The 14,659-nt window shown below is 43.9% G+C and overlaps 1 protein-coding gene across 7 annotated transcripts in view; it reads left to right on the forward strand.

Moving 5' to 3' along the window:
- DLC1 (DLC1 Rho GTPase activating protein) overlaps positions 1-13,520 on the forward strand; it is a 254,199-nt gene extending 240,679 nt beyond the window's left edge. For 6 of the 7 annotated variants that reach the window (XM_081875618.1, XM_081875622.1, XM_081875620.1 and 3 more), the window contains 8 exons: positions 1,020-1,179; positions 1,627-1,825; positions 4,556-4,778; positions 5,254-5,371; positions 5,546-5,764; positions 7,225-7,442; positions 7,961-8,134; positions 9,308-13,520. In XM_081875618.1, coding sequence (XP_081731744.1) covers positions 1,020-1,179; positions 1,627-1,825; positions 4,556-4,778; positions 5,254-5,371; positions 5,546-5,764; positions 7,225-7,442; positions 7,961-8,134; positions 9,308-9,428 — 1,432 coding nt within the window. In that variant the 3' untranslated portion in view covers positions 9,429-13,520. The remainder of the gene's footprint in view (positions 1-1,019; positions 1,180-1,626; positions 1,826-4,555; positions 4,779-5,253; positions 5,372-5,545; positions 5,765-7,224; positions 7,443-7,960; positions 8,135-9,307) is intronic. The other variant, XM_081875621.1, reaches the window with a different exon arrangement.
- The last annotated feature ends 1,139 nt before the right edge of the window (positions 13,521-14,659 follow it).

The following is a 14,659-nucleotide window of genomic DNA, read 5'->3' on the forward strand; positions in this document are numbered from 1 at the left end:
TACTATCAGATTTATTCTGTAGCTGCACAGTTAAGCATGTTTGATGCAGCCAACTTAAATAATTTGACATGGCCATATCCCCAAGGAGTTGTCACCTAGTTGGCATATATCAAATGGTTTTGCAGCAAGCGATGAGAAAGATAAGAGCTCCCACCTGCACAGAAGTGTTGTTGCTAATGCTGATCTTGCGAACATTTTGTAATACCTTTTATTCCGCCAATCTGATGGAAGTTGATTTCCCAAATAAGAGAGGAAATTATATTAACTGGGATGCAAAGACGTTGTCTCTGTTGACGTTGGAATGTTGGCTACAACTTCTTTCCCAACTTGACTCATGAGTCAACTGGGGGGTAAAAATATAGGAGCGACCTAGGATTGGAAGATTAATCTCCTAAAAGCATTAAATTGGTGGGGGTGCAAAATAAGGGCACATTTGTTGTTTGTTTGTGGTGACTCTTCCAATATGTTACAGTAAAAGAGAATGAAAAGCCATTCAAGTTGTTATTCTAAGTGAAATATAACTTTTGTTTTGTTATATCTCACTTCCTTCAGCATTTGGGATGGGGTGGTAGTTCTGATCAGTATATAGGTGGAATCCTACATACACAGCCTTGAGCTCCATGCTAGAGGAAATGCAGTATATAAAAATGCAAAAATAAGAGTAATAAAATGCATGTTTATTTAAGTTTTAATTTAATAAAAAGCAGGTGTCTAAATCAACTATATTCTTTGTTCGCCTGTCTGTCTATATTCTTTGTTCGCCCATAAAACCCCTTAAAATCTGTTAATGGTTCTTCTCCTTACCTTGTGTCTCTCCCCCCCATTTAACATAATGGAATGTCAACTCAGTGCCACAATCAAGATTTCTATATTGATATTCTCAGTGAGTCAAGTCGATGTTTTCTGGTGTGCTACTTATTCGACAGCCCGCAGATAGAAATAGAAATGTGAGATGTTTTGGAAAGAGACAGCACACTTGGAAGGTTGTTAATCTTGACCGTATTCCTTCTCTTCTGCAGGGCTGTGCCAAAGTTTATGAAAAGGATCAAAGTTCCAGATTATAAAGACCGAAATGTGTTTGGCGTTCCCCTCACCGTTAATGTCCAGCGTACAGGACAGCCTCTTCCTCAGAGCATCCAGCAAGCCATGCGATACCTTCGCAACCACTGCCTGGATCAGGTTAGATTCCTTGCTCTACTCCTGGGTTTCAGGCTGCCTCATGATCCCAGAACTTTATTTTCACAGCTGTTCACAAGACCTTTTGTCTTCTTGTTTAAGTGAGTCAAACAAATAGGTTTGGAATTGGACTATGAGCTTCAGACTCAAAAACAATTTCTGCCATTCTCCTCCATCCTATATCAGTGTATCCAACAAAAATAGCTGTGTTGTACTACTTCAGACTCTGGGGGGGGGCAGGGGGCAGCGGCATATTTGCATGTTCTTCCACATGTGGATCAACTGCTTACCTTTGGAAAGGTTTTGATGTCCAGGAAAAGCTTGTGTGATACCTTCTTCCCTGATTGTTTGACATGGCAACTAGAATTCTGGTTTCAGAATCCTCACGCATTATTAACTGCAAGCACAATATACCCTCAAATGAACATCCCTGTTCTTTTTGTCGCATAGGTTGGGCTTTTTCGAAAATCTGGAGTCAAGTCAAGAATCCAGGCATTGCGACAGATGAATGAGAGCTCAACAGGCAAAATAAATTATGAAGGGCAGTCTGCCTATGATGTGGCCGACATGCTGAAGCAATATTTCCGCGATCTGCCAGAGCCACTCATAACCAACAAACTTTCGGAGACTTTCCTACAGATCTACCAATGTAAGTCCTGGGTTGTTCGTAGTTTCATTTGTAGCCATTCTCAAGTAGCCACCTCTCCTTGCAATGCAGAGCATGTCCCATTTGGGACTGAAATGAAGTGCGAGCCCGAGATTGTAAGCAACAATTGTAAGCGACGCAAGTTGAGTGCTGCGTTCTGGTGGGTGAGCGATTTTCGGCATCGCCCCCCCCCCAAAAAAAACAATCAAGCAGCCAATCGCCGCTTACAATCTCAGGCTCACACCAAAAAACCATTCGCGCATCCCCCCCCCCCCAGCACTACCCGTGTATAAGACGAGCCTACATTGTGAACTTCATTTTTGGGTCAAAATTGCTTGTCTTATACACAGAAAAATATGGTATGTAGTATCAATGTGCATACTATGAAAAATTCACATGCCCCATGATGTGAGGGGCAGGCAGAAGTGGCTATTCCTCATTTGTTTGCATAGTGCTATGATCAGATGTATCTTGTATCATGTGTGTTTGCCCAGAGCAGTCTTGCCCAGCCTTGGCTCTTGTCCACCATCCCAGCCAGCTTGGCCAATAGTAAGGATGGTGGACATTGTAGTCCCAACAACAATGTCCTGGATTGGATAAGGCAGGTCTAGTGTTCCTCCTGCTTTCCCAGCTTGCCCATCCTTTCTGAGCCTCCTCTGCTTTCTGCTGCACCCCAGTCTGGTACCAACCATCTAGGCAGTGTGTGACCTCCATGCTATGTATCCATCGTTTGTGGATTGGGGCACTAATCCCACATTGGTGTTGGGAAGAGGAATAAAATATGACGTCTCCGACCCATCTTAAAACACACAAGAACAGGAAAACATAACCTCATGACATCAGCTTGGGCTGATATGGGTCAGGTGGTGGGAGCACCTGCCTTCATAAATACAGTGAGAATTCTCTACTACCGGACTCCACCATCATCATCTGAGGCTCTTCTTCATGTGCCTTCTCCACATAAGGTCCGGAGGGTGTCAACACGAGAGCCGGCCTTTTCTGCAGTGGCCCCTCATTTGTGGAATGCTCTCCCTGGGGAGGTTCATCTGGCATTGCTTATACTTCTTTAGATGCCAGACGAAAATACTCCTCTTCAACCAGGCCCTTGGCTGATTAATATTCTACAGCCTTTTAAATGTGTGGGACGGTGGGGTTATTATTGTTTTGTTGTTGAGAGCCAGTGTGGTGTAGTGGTGAAGAGCGGTGGACTCGTAATCTGGGGAACCGGGATCGCGTCTCCGCTCCTCCATATGCAGCTGCTGGGTGACCTTGGGCCAGTCACACTTCTTTGAAGTCTCTCAGCCCCACTCACCTCACAGAGTGTTTGTTGTGGGGGAGGAAGAGAAAGGAGAATGTTGGCCGCTTTGAGACTCCTTTGGGTAGTGGTAAAGCAGGATATCAAATCCAAACTCTTCTTGTTTCTGTTTTAGCTATCTATTTTTGCTATTACAGTGCTACCTTGGGTTACATATGCTTCAGGTTACATACACTTTAGGTTACAGACTCCGCTAACCCAGAAATAGTGCTTGAGGTTAAGAACTTTGCTTCAGGATGAGAACAGAAATCGTGCTCTGGCTGCGCGGTGGCAGCTGGAGGCCCCATTAGCTAAAGTGGTGCTTCAGGTTAAGAACAGTTTCAGGTTAAGTACGGACCTCCGCAACGAATTAAGTACTTAACCCGAGGTACCACTGTATCTCATGTTTTTATCTTGTGAACTGCCCTGAGATCTTTTGATGAAGGTATCTAAATCTAATAAATCAAATAAATACTAGCGAACATTTGGCCCACCCCTTTGCGTCTTGGCTGATGGTGAGAGGCAAGAGCTACTTGCCTCCAGATCTCATCCTTCCCTGGATTTTTGTGTTCCTTTCTTGCATGTACGCAACTCCCCCAAGTAGCTCTTGCATACTCCACAATTTGAGACCACTTCCATGATTCCCTTGAGTGGCTTTTGTATATTTTTCAACCCCTGGTGCTTCAAAACAAATCAAGATCTCTTACTATTTTGTCAGTTGTCCCCCCGCCGCCACCGGCCGTATTTTTTATTTTTTTAAAAAGGACATTTGCTATTGAAAGTATTTGTTGTACTCTGTAGCCATGGATCTGTGCAATGGTATGTGTCGGTACATTAGGGATGACTCCCCACCCAGTCTTCACTGACTACATCATTGTTCGATGAAGCAATCCTCTCTGCTTATTGAAGTACCGTCTGGATATTTTGTGGTGCCAAAGTTGGGAACTGTTTTTAAGGGCTATTTATTTTAATTGCCTCCCCAATTGAGGAGCGTGTTTCACTGGTGTGTATGAATTTTTGCTGGAGTCCAGGTTGGCTGAGCTTAGTGTTTGCATTTTCGTCGCCACCCATGTTAATAAATCGAAGGAGGCCCACCCCCCATCTAATTTAACAGCCCTTTTAGCGAGTCTGCAGAAGTGTATGGCTCTCAAAATGAAATTCTAAATTTAACTCTGGAATATGCACAGCTTTGTTTTACTGTTGAGTCTCTTGCTAGGCAGGAAATACCTGAGGGCAGTTAAGCTGTTGACTAAAAAAAAAAAGTGTGGGGGGGGGAGGGAAATCCAGTCTTGTGCCATGAATGATATGCAGCGCTCTGAAGGAAATCGCTTCAGACTCGAGTCAGAAGTATTTGAAGCTAAGAGTTTGCTTTGGGACGCATTCGTGCTATATGTGTGGAAAATCAATGACTTGACGAGAGGGTTGCTAATCTTGTGCAGATGTGCCAAAGGACCAGCATCTCCAGGCGATCAAGGCAGCCATTATGCTTCTACCAGATGAGAACAGAGAAGTCCTACAGATCCTCCTATACTTTTTGAGTGACGTCACAGCCGCTGTGAAGGAAAACCAGATGACGCCGACAAACCTGGCTGTGTGCTTAGCGCCTTCGCTTTTCCACTTGAACACCCTCAAGAGGGAAAATTCTTCCCCAAGGCAAGTCTCCCAAGTAGCTCAGTCCTCTGTTCCTTCCTGGCGTCCTCGCTGGTGGTTTGTTGAGCACTTAAATAAGCCTTTCCTTAAGACGCTTTGAACTCTTTCCCCCTTTTTTAAAAAATCAGTCTACCTTTGGGCTAGTGCAAATTCTTCCCACTGAACAGTGGAAACAGGTTGAGGGGACTTTTAAGGGAAAGGTCTAGTGATTATGCCTGTGATGATCACGCAAGTCATTTTTTAAAATTCTGCATTCAACATGATGATGAACACGTGTGCTAAATTCATCTGGCCATTCCATTACATCGTTGAAAATGAAGATCACGTTTAGATCTAGAGCGCAAGATTTATTGTCAGCGTTCAGGTGTGGTCCCTAGCTTTTTCATTTCATGTTGCTTCGTTCACACAGGAAAGCACACCTTGGCGCTCCCAATATAGTCCTGACAACTTTTCTTTCATCACAACTAATTAATGGTGATTGCGTTGACAGGGTGATGCAGAGGAAACAAAGTCTGGGGAAACCCGATCAGAAAGATTTAAATGAGAATTTGGCTGCAACGCAAGGTCTGGGCCACATGATTGCAGAGTGCAAGAAGCTGTTTCAGGTGAATATTCCACTATATACGTCTTCCTTGGGTCTTTTAATATCATGCAATATGCTAAATTGCATTGTCTAGTTATTGACCTGATAAGACTGGCAACCAGTCTTATAGTGAGTCATCGTGTCTGTAGTTTTGAACCTTCCAACCATTTTATCCTTCTTGTTCCCATACCCTCAGATCCCTGAAGAAATGAGTAGATGTCGGAATTCCTATACGGAGCAAGATCTTCGGCCTCTGAGCTTGGAAGAACTAGGCAAAACTAATAACTCTGAACCTGCCGACTACCGTTTTTACATCCAGGACTGTATGGATGATTTGCTTAAGGAGATTAAGGATAAATTTAAAGGCTGGGTCAACTGTTCCACCACGGAGCAAGCAGAGCTTGCCTACAAGAAGGTATATTAGCACAACTCCAGGACTGTTGTTAAATCTCGATGTATTTCACATAGAAAGTGAAATCACAGAGAGAGTACATTTGGAAAGGGGGAAAATAATGACTGCCTTAAACTTGGCAAACTTCAAATAATATTCCCACTCACTAGGGCTTCTCCCAAAAGTGAGAAAGATGGAACAAACTGATCTGATCTGAAATCATTTTGCAGAGCTGATTGCCAGCAAAATGTTAAGCTTGAGCCAATGATGAAATCATCCAAAGTTATTAACATTTCAGAGAAGGTCAAACCAATGTAGCATTTTATGGGTGAAAATGATATGTGGACTGAGGGGCAGTATAGAATTTAAGGCAGAAAATTCAGGTCTGGTTTATACATGGAGTCAGAAGCCTCCAGTTGACTGCAGCAGAGATATTCCAGCTCTCCTCAAGAACTGCCACCATGGTCTACTTGCTCACCCTCTAGCAACAGTCCTGCTGGCAGGATCAGTAAAGACAAGGGAACTGCAGCCAAAAGGAAGATAGCTGCTACAATCATCGAAGGGCTTCTGACCCCACCATTTCTTATGTGGTCCATGGGTTGCACTTAGGATCTGTTCACCCCCTGCAATTCTTTAACAGTGCAGTCCTAAGCATGTCTATTCAGAAGTAAGTCTTTTCGTACACAGTGGGGCTATGTTGTTGTTTAGTCGTGTCCGACTCTTCGTGACCCCATGGACCAGAGCACGCCAGCCACTCCTGTCTTCCACTGCCTTCCGCAGTTTGGTCAGGCTCATGTTGGTAGCTTCGAGAACACTGTCCAACCAGTGGGGCTTATTTCCAGCTAATTAGAATTTCAGCCTCAAGAGACTGAAGTCAATAGGTCACTTCAAAATAAGTGCTTTGAGGACAAATTCCCACAGATACTATCCACCAGACATAACTTAGACATTTGCACAGTAACTAAGGTAAAGGGACCCCTGACCATTAGGTCCAGTCGGGACCGACTTGGGGGTTGCGGTGCTCATCTCCCTTTATTGGCCAAGGGCCAATTGTACAGCTTCTGGGTTATGTGGCCAGCATGACTAGGCTGCTTCTGGTGAACCAGAGCAGCACACGGAAACACCATTTACCTTCCCGCCAGAGCAGTACCTGTTTATCTACTTGCACTTTGATGTGTTTTCGAACTATTAGGTGGGCAGGAGCAGGGACCGAGCAACGGGAGCTCACCCCGTCGCGGGGTTTCGAACTACCGACCTTCTGATCAGCAAGCCCTAGGCTCTGTGGTTTAACCCACAGCGCCACCCGCGTCCCTTGCACAGTAACTACTATATATTAAAAAGAGGCTTGATCCCTTTCTTTGTTTTCAGCTTGGCTTAGTTTTGAATTTACACTTTCAAAATTAAGCAGGCTTAAAGGCCTAGCTTGTCGAGCATAGTTAACTGTGTAAGCATATATAGCTACTTATGGTGACAATGCTTTCCAGGTTTCCGAGGGTCCACCTCTCCGGTTATGGAAATCCACGGTTGAAATCCCTGCAGTTCCTGAAGAGATCTTGAACCGTTTACTTAAAGAACAGCATCTTTGGGATGAAGATCTTCTGGATGCTAAAGTGATTGAGACTTTGGACAGCCAGACTGATGTATACCAGTATGTACAGAACAGCCTGGCACCCCACCCAGCCAGAGACTATGTCGTCCTAAGGTAATCTTGCAGATTTCACCCCTGGCAGATTTATGAAGGACAGAGCCTGCAAAACCCTTTTATCAATACAGCTAGCTAAAATGTAGATATATTGATTCATCTACTGATTTGTTTATTTTTTAAATACCTCCATTACCTGAAATGTATGAAGCCTACATTTAAGCAAGCTCTTCATTTAAAAAGAAATAGGTCAGTCCGCTATGTTAAAATTAATGGTTGCTGGCTGATACATACAAAGTTGTTTTCTACAGGGTAGATTTATATGTACTTGTAGCAAGAATGCTACCACCTACTTTTTTTTTACTGCCAATGAGATTTAAATGTAAATTATTTGGAGACGTTCAGAATTTTAAACTTTGACAGCTTGCATTTCTGAATGTTTATTTGTTTTTAACGTCCTCTTGGATTTACTTGTTCTGTAAGTTACGTTGTAAAGGCTATTGGCGGCAAACAATAAAAACCTGGCTAGCTGGCATCTACGCAGTCTTTTGTTACAAAGCTGTTCTTGTTCCTAACAGGACTTGGAGGACGAATTTATCTAAAGGCGCTTGTGCACTTTTAAGCTCCTCAGTGGACCATGACCGTGCTGCAGTCCTTGGCGTTAGAGTGAATGTGCTCTTGTCCAGGTATCTCATTGAACCTTCTGGATCAGGAAAATCCAAACTCACCTATATGTGCAGAACTGATTTAAGGTAAGCCTTTTTTCTTCACTTTTTCCTCTTCCGTTGTTTTAACTTCCAATCCCTGTTAGAAGAATTAACTGCCGTATGGCCCAGAATCAGTGTTGTCCTTCCCCTTCCTCATTTGCATAGTGCAGAAGAGATGATGATTGGTTTTAATTGATTATTTTAAATGGCCAACTTCACAAATGATTCACACAAGAACTCCTTGCAATCCCACCACAGAGATGTGCAACATGTTTGTAATGGGGTATGGGGTTGCTTGTGCGTAAAGCGCAAACTGCTCCGAGCTGAGTAGTTTGGACAAAACTTTCCCCCCAGGCTGGACAGTCAGTACACCATGACTGTCTCAATCACTGGAAGAATCCGTCAGTGGGCGTTTCCTGAATTTCTTCCAACATAAGAGTTCTTTCACACCCAATCGTCGTCTCCCTTCTCTGCGCGAAAGCTGTCTGTGCAGAGTGGGCGTCCCCAGAGGAGGTCCTGTGCTCTCCCCGCTGGTTTCACTGGAAGAGTCCTGGAGCCCTCTCTCCGCAGCTCCCTTGGACTCCCCTTTCTCCCTGGTGTCACCTCTATCTCCTTCCCCAGCGGAAGCGTCCTCTCTCCCTCTGCTGGTTCCCTCTCCAGCATCATCATTAGGGAGCCTCAGCGCCACCCTTGGCTCCGATGGCAGTTCCCTGACAATGTTCAAAAGCAATTCCTCTTGGAAGTCTGGTCCCTACATCACAAATTCCAACCCTCGCTTGTGGATTTGGGGTGCTTTCGTTTGCACTTCCATTTATTTTGTTTACAGTTGGTGTGCATATTTGTGTGAATGCATACCCTGCCCAGAGTTGCACTATAGCATGCGATGTGGAATCTCAAATCATTAACAGAACAAGAATGTGGTTGTCAAAGATCCATTGTCAGCTTAATGGTAAGACACCTTCGCTGCATGCAGAAGGTTCCAGGTGGGCATCTCCAGGGAAGGCAGGGAACGCCCCCAGTCTGAAATCCTGGAGAGCGCCTGCCAATCACTGTAGACATTAGGCAGTTAGATGGACCAATGGCAGCTTCCAAAGTTCCCTATCCCTGCTCCCCAGCAACTGAATACTTGTTCCAGGGATTCCTGTTCCATCTCTTGTTTCTTCCAAGTTACGTCTGCTATGACCAGCTTCAAGCATGCATTTTCTTTCTTGGAAACAGGGGCCACAAACCCGACTGGTACACAAAGGCTTTTGGACACATATGTGCAGCCGAAGTCATTAAGATCAGAGACTCTTTCAGTAATCAGAACCTGGAAACGAAAGAAGCAAAGTCCAGGTGACGATTGAAGCAGACCAACATGGCCGCAACGCGAATAGATACTTCCCAGAACTGTTGATTGTTAGAGAACGGGCCACAGGGTGGCCTAATAAGTCTTGCCCTGAAGAAAGTGTGTCTGGAATGGGCCCGGGATTCTCACTTCCAACGTCTGTGGCAAACAGTACATTTTCAAAGCTGCTTCCTATCGGTATTAGGCCTCTACTGTAGGCCTTGACTGGAATATATTGGATGGTGCAACCTTTTTTTTCTTTTTTTCTAATAATACTATACTATGTTGCTTAGACAGTGTGAATTGCTTCTGAGAAGCAAAACCCTTAAGACTTTAAATATATATTTCTGGATTGTAGTGGAAATGATTCTTTCCTATATAATGTTAGGTTTATTGTATGTATCTGTGTGCCATTTGTTGAGGGACTGTTGCATCCACTGGATTTGTTGGCACTCATCCATGGGGTCTCGCTAAAGCAAGTGAAGGAAGGTTTGCACAGAGGCAGAGGTGTGAATGACTGTGTAATTGTTGAGTGGAGTTGTAGAAAACAAGAGTAGGGGAATTGGAAGTGTCTGGGACACTCAAGAGCATTTGGGAAGATTTTAATCTGTGAGGGGGAGGTAGGCCTAGGAGTTTTTTGTCTGTCCAACAGACCATCGCAAGCTAGTCTTTGCTCATGTGTACTGTTATTACTTGTGTATATCAGAAAAGGAAAATGGAGGAGCTGCCCCAAACACGGCAAGGAAAGTTGAAGCTCAACACTTGCAAATGAAGATAGCTGAAGCAAATAAAATGAATGCCTGATGCATTTCAACCTGTGTCTTTTGCATGGACCTTGGGTTGTATTCCATCATGCAAGGACTTCTGTTTGCACGACAGAACTTTGCCTTCCTCTTTTCTCCCTGCACAACCCCCCAAATCTGCTCCAGAGAGTTGGGGGAAACCCCAGAACAGATTTGGAGCGTGTATGGGGAGGGGAGAAAAAGGGGGTCCATTGCACTAGCAGAAATCCTTCATGAATGGAACAATTTTGTTGGATACCAACCCAATCCTCCTAAAGATGAGTTTCCTGTTTTAAAGTTCTCAGAACCTTTTCACCTGCGTTACACCCAGGTAAATCTGAGTCTACAAAGAGTGTGTGTGAAACCTGGAGTTGTGGTTGTTGACAGCTTCCTCAAAAGTGCACCTGCAGAAGACCTGTATTTGCCATGCTCATGTTTTATATTGGGGTTCTTCAAGCTTGGGGTCCCAGAGTTGAACTGCAACTCCTATCACTCCCTGCCAGCTAAGCCACCAATCAAGAGAGGAGAGGAGTTGTAATTGTGACAACATCTGGGGACCCAAGCTTGAAGAACACTGCTTTCCGTTTGCAGGTGCACTCAGTTAGAAGCCTCTTGGGCACATGTTTCAAAAAACGAAATGCGTGTGAAGTTGACAGCACCCATATTTCTACTTCTCTGGTGGAGAATGTCTTGAGTTGAGGTCCTTGAAAAAGATATACGTTGAAAGGTATTGGGTATTTTTTTACTTTTAAACGCAAAGTATTCTCCACAGCCACCTTCCTGCACAAGTACCTGTTGAAAGTCCTGGCCATGGTCTTTTAACAATCCTCTCTTTTGAATGAATCTCATAGGAATGAACGGAAAGCTTGTGGCATGAGCTGGAACTGCTTTCAGTGGCTTGAAAAGTCAGCACTGGAATACATCATAACTGGAGCATTCTCAAGTTCTAAAGCGATTCATTGTAATAGAATACCGTGTTAGGAGTTCGAAAGACTTCATATAGTCCACTCCACTATAACCATATAACCTCATTTTATCCACTTAGTTTGAAGGGAGGGGACCTCTAAAACATTCAGAGGTTGGATAATAAAGGATACTGTGGCTATCGGATTATGTGGTGTAAAGGACTGCAGGTTAGGATAAATGGGAGGGTCAGAGTGATGAGGCCTACCATGCCTCAGGTCAACCACCTTTACAAGAAACCTAGACCTATAAACTCTAAACATCCTCTTTGGGGGAAGCAAGATAGCCATAATAAAAGAGTAACGTTATCTAGGAAAGATGTGTATAGAATTGTGCTGTTATTTTGCCTTCCTTAGAAGCTGTAGATGCAATTGTCTGGTGCTGAGGTCATGTTTGTTGGCTTCTCTTAGGCATCTGCTTGGCTGCTGTGAGAACAGGATGCTGGACTAGATAGGCCATTGGCCTGATCCAGGCAGCTTCTTATGTTCAGATACAGTTCAATGCATTCTAAGGGGTTGGGTTAAATGACCCTTTGGATCCATTCCAACTCTTCCATTCAATAATCTTGCGTTTCTGTGAATGTGAAATATGAAATACAGTATCCCCCAAAGCAGGGCTTGGACCCTTGCTGGGACTATTGCCTTCTTACTACCAAAACCCAATCTAGAGTCCCATGTAGGTCGCAGGTTCAATCCCCATATGGAACAGCTGCCTATTCCTGCATTGTAGGGGGTTGGACGAGATGATCCTCAGGGTCCCTTCCAACTCTACAATTCTCTGTGATTCCATGTGTTGTTCTTTGATGTAGAAATGCAGTATTAGCACAGAGATGTGCTGAACCAATGTAAGGCAAGACTGGGGGGTGGGGATGTAGATTGGAAAGTGATTTTGTTCAAAGCAAAGACTTTTTATGCAGTCGTCCATAATATCTCTACACTCGGACTCTGCCCCTAGAATCCAGCCTTTTAGCCCTCCCTGCAAAAGCTAGAACAGGCTGCTCACGCACACACAGGTGAGTCTTACGAAAAATGGAGTGACCTGCTGGACAGTTGGTTCCATTTTGCTCACCCTCTCAACCTAGGAAAGCCCTTGTGACCTTGTGGTTGCCTTCTTTCCCCATCCCAGGGCAGTGATGCAGCTGGAAGCAGCCCATTGTTACCATTGACAGTGTTATATTATTATTTTTTACTTTTTTTAAGGGGTTGTGTGATGAAGAATTATGGTGTGTTGGTGGATTGTGTCTTGTTCCTAGCAATCGCCTATGTCCACATTACTGGCCCATTTTTATTTCATTGTGTTTTATGTCACTGTGTCTCTCGTTTGCATCTCTCTGTTCATGTTCTGTTCTTTGCATGTTACAGTAGGACACGCATGCAAAGATCAGGTGAGAAATGATGAGAGAGAGAGAGAGAGAGAGAGAGAGAGGGGGGGGATTTGCAGTGAGGGACACCCGGGGAACTTCTTTGTGTGTTGATCTGCTTGCAGCATTTCAGGGAGAAGTTTCCAGGGAGAACAGTCCTTGTGATATCTCCAGAAATCATGAAGAACGTAGCAGGGATTTTAGTAATTCTCTTGATGTGGTTTGCGTCTCTGTACCAAACCCAGAGGTTAAACCCTTTGCCCTTGCAAGGAATACTGCCAAGGATCAGATATGGATTGGAACCAACTGTTTCAGATGTGACCTGAGGGAAAAAGCTGTGCTAGATCAGTAGTCTTCAACTTTTCAGACCCAGGACTAGCTTTTAACCCAAACACGCATGTGGAGACCCATTGCTCTCTCTCTTTTTAGCTTATATTTTGATGGTGTTAGTGCTACTATTGCAACCCACTATAGACCAGGCCGCAAGCAAGTAAATGATCCCAACCCGCCAGTTGAAGACGACTGTTCTAGATCATACCTTTAACCCTTATCCTGGGAAGAGAAACCCAAAAAGTTTCATAGGTAGTAAATCCAGTTGAGAGATTACTGCCGTGTGTGTGTGCTAAGGATTGCACCAGTAGCATATCTCACCAATAGGGAAGCCTTGTGTATTCTTTGTATACTTTTTAAATGTTCAAATGTGTGTGTAAAAAAAAAAAGTATGTTGTACATACCAGTCTGTTGTAAACATGTACACTTGCTCACAGTTTATTGTCCAACATAGATAAAGCATGAAAATAATTATTTAAAATATAGTTGTATTTATACCTCAGATATTCTTTTGAGGGGCAGGGTATTTGTACCTCAAGTTGGCTACCCTCCCCCCTCCCCTGTAAATACGTTCTATACGATTAAGGTCTAAGTAAAAGAAGAAAAGGTTTATAACTTGCTATTATATGTCTGTACAGAATATAATCAATAAATGCACTATTAAATGTTCATGTTTGTGAAACACCTCTTTTCTCCACCGCATGGTGGATAAGCCTACAGTGACTACTAAGCTGCTATGGCCTATGTTCTTCCTGTACTGTGGGAGGCAGTACATGCCTCTGTATACCAGTTGTTGGGGATCTCAAGGGGCAGTGCTATTTTTCTAGAAAAAGAGGTGCCAGAACTGAGTTCCGATGAGTTCTGGCTGGAGAAAAAGCCCTGTCAAGGGACCCAAGGGCTGTTTGCACTCAAGCCCTGCTTACGGCTTCTGTTTGCTTGGCCACTGTGGGAATAGGATGCTGGAATAAAGGGGACTTTGGTCCAACAGGGCTCTCCATGCACTCTTACTCATTTAATGTTGCCTATTTTTCTCACATGCTGTGAAAAGCTGCTCCCTAAACCAATGACAGGCAACATCCCAAATCTACTGTGCAGGCCATGTCTAGCTGCTCATAGTGAGCAGGCTGTTTATCCAGCTATGCAAAAGAAAAAGCCTGTTATAGATACAGCTGGTTTTCGTCTCTTCATGCCCATCTAGCAGAATCCCCTCCTATTTTGGTTTAATGATCTATTGAGGCCTTCAGTTGACAAGCACTCTTGTGTGAATCAGCCCTTTTAAGTATTAAGTAATCTATGGATCAGATTGCGAGTTTCAGTTTATCAAACTGGGTCAACACAACATTACATGAGGGACTTACTCCAGCTAAACTCAGGGCAGGCTATCTCACAATTTAAGGATCCCTCCGTATCTCCCAATTTAATCTCCCTCCTTTACTGGCAGAGCTGTTAAAGAGGTTTTCACAGCAGAGAGGAAAGGCTGTTGTCCTGTCCAGGAAACATGTAGGTTCCTTCAAAACAAAAGGGACAAAAGACCAAACGATAAATTGGAGAAAGTTTAATGTTTGCAAAGGAAGGAAGTCGAGAACTGGAATGTTGGGCTTCGTGTGTCACTTTGCAATGCTGTCAAAGAAAGTAGTCAATTAAAACGCCACTTTTGTGCCTCCAGAAGGAGAGATTCCATTTTTGTCTCCTCCTGCGGTAACATCCTGAATGCCACATCGATAATTAAGTAGCTGCTGCTGTGCAGCAAAAAAGGCATCTCCTTTTGCAGCTGTTCTTCCAGCTGTGAATCCAAAGAAATGTCAGTG

The sequence above is a fragment of the Podarcis erhardii genome (genome assembly GCF_964252035.2).
Source record: "Podarcis erhardii genome assembly, chromosome: 9".
NCBI lineage: Eukaryota > Metazoa > Chordata > Lepidosauria > Squamata > Lacertidae > Podarcis > Podarcis erhardii.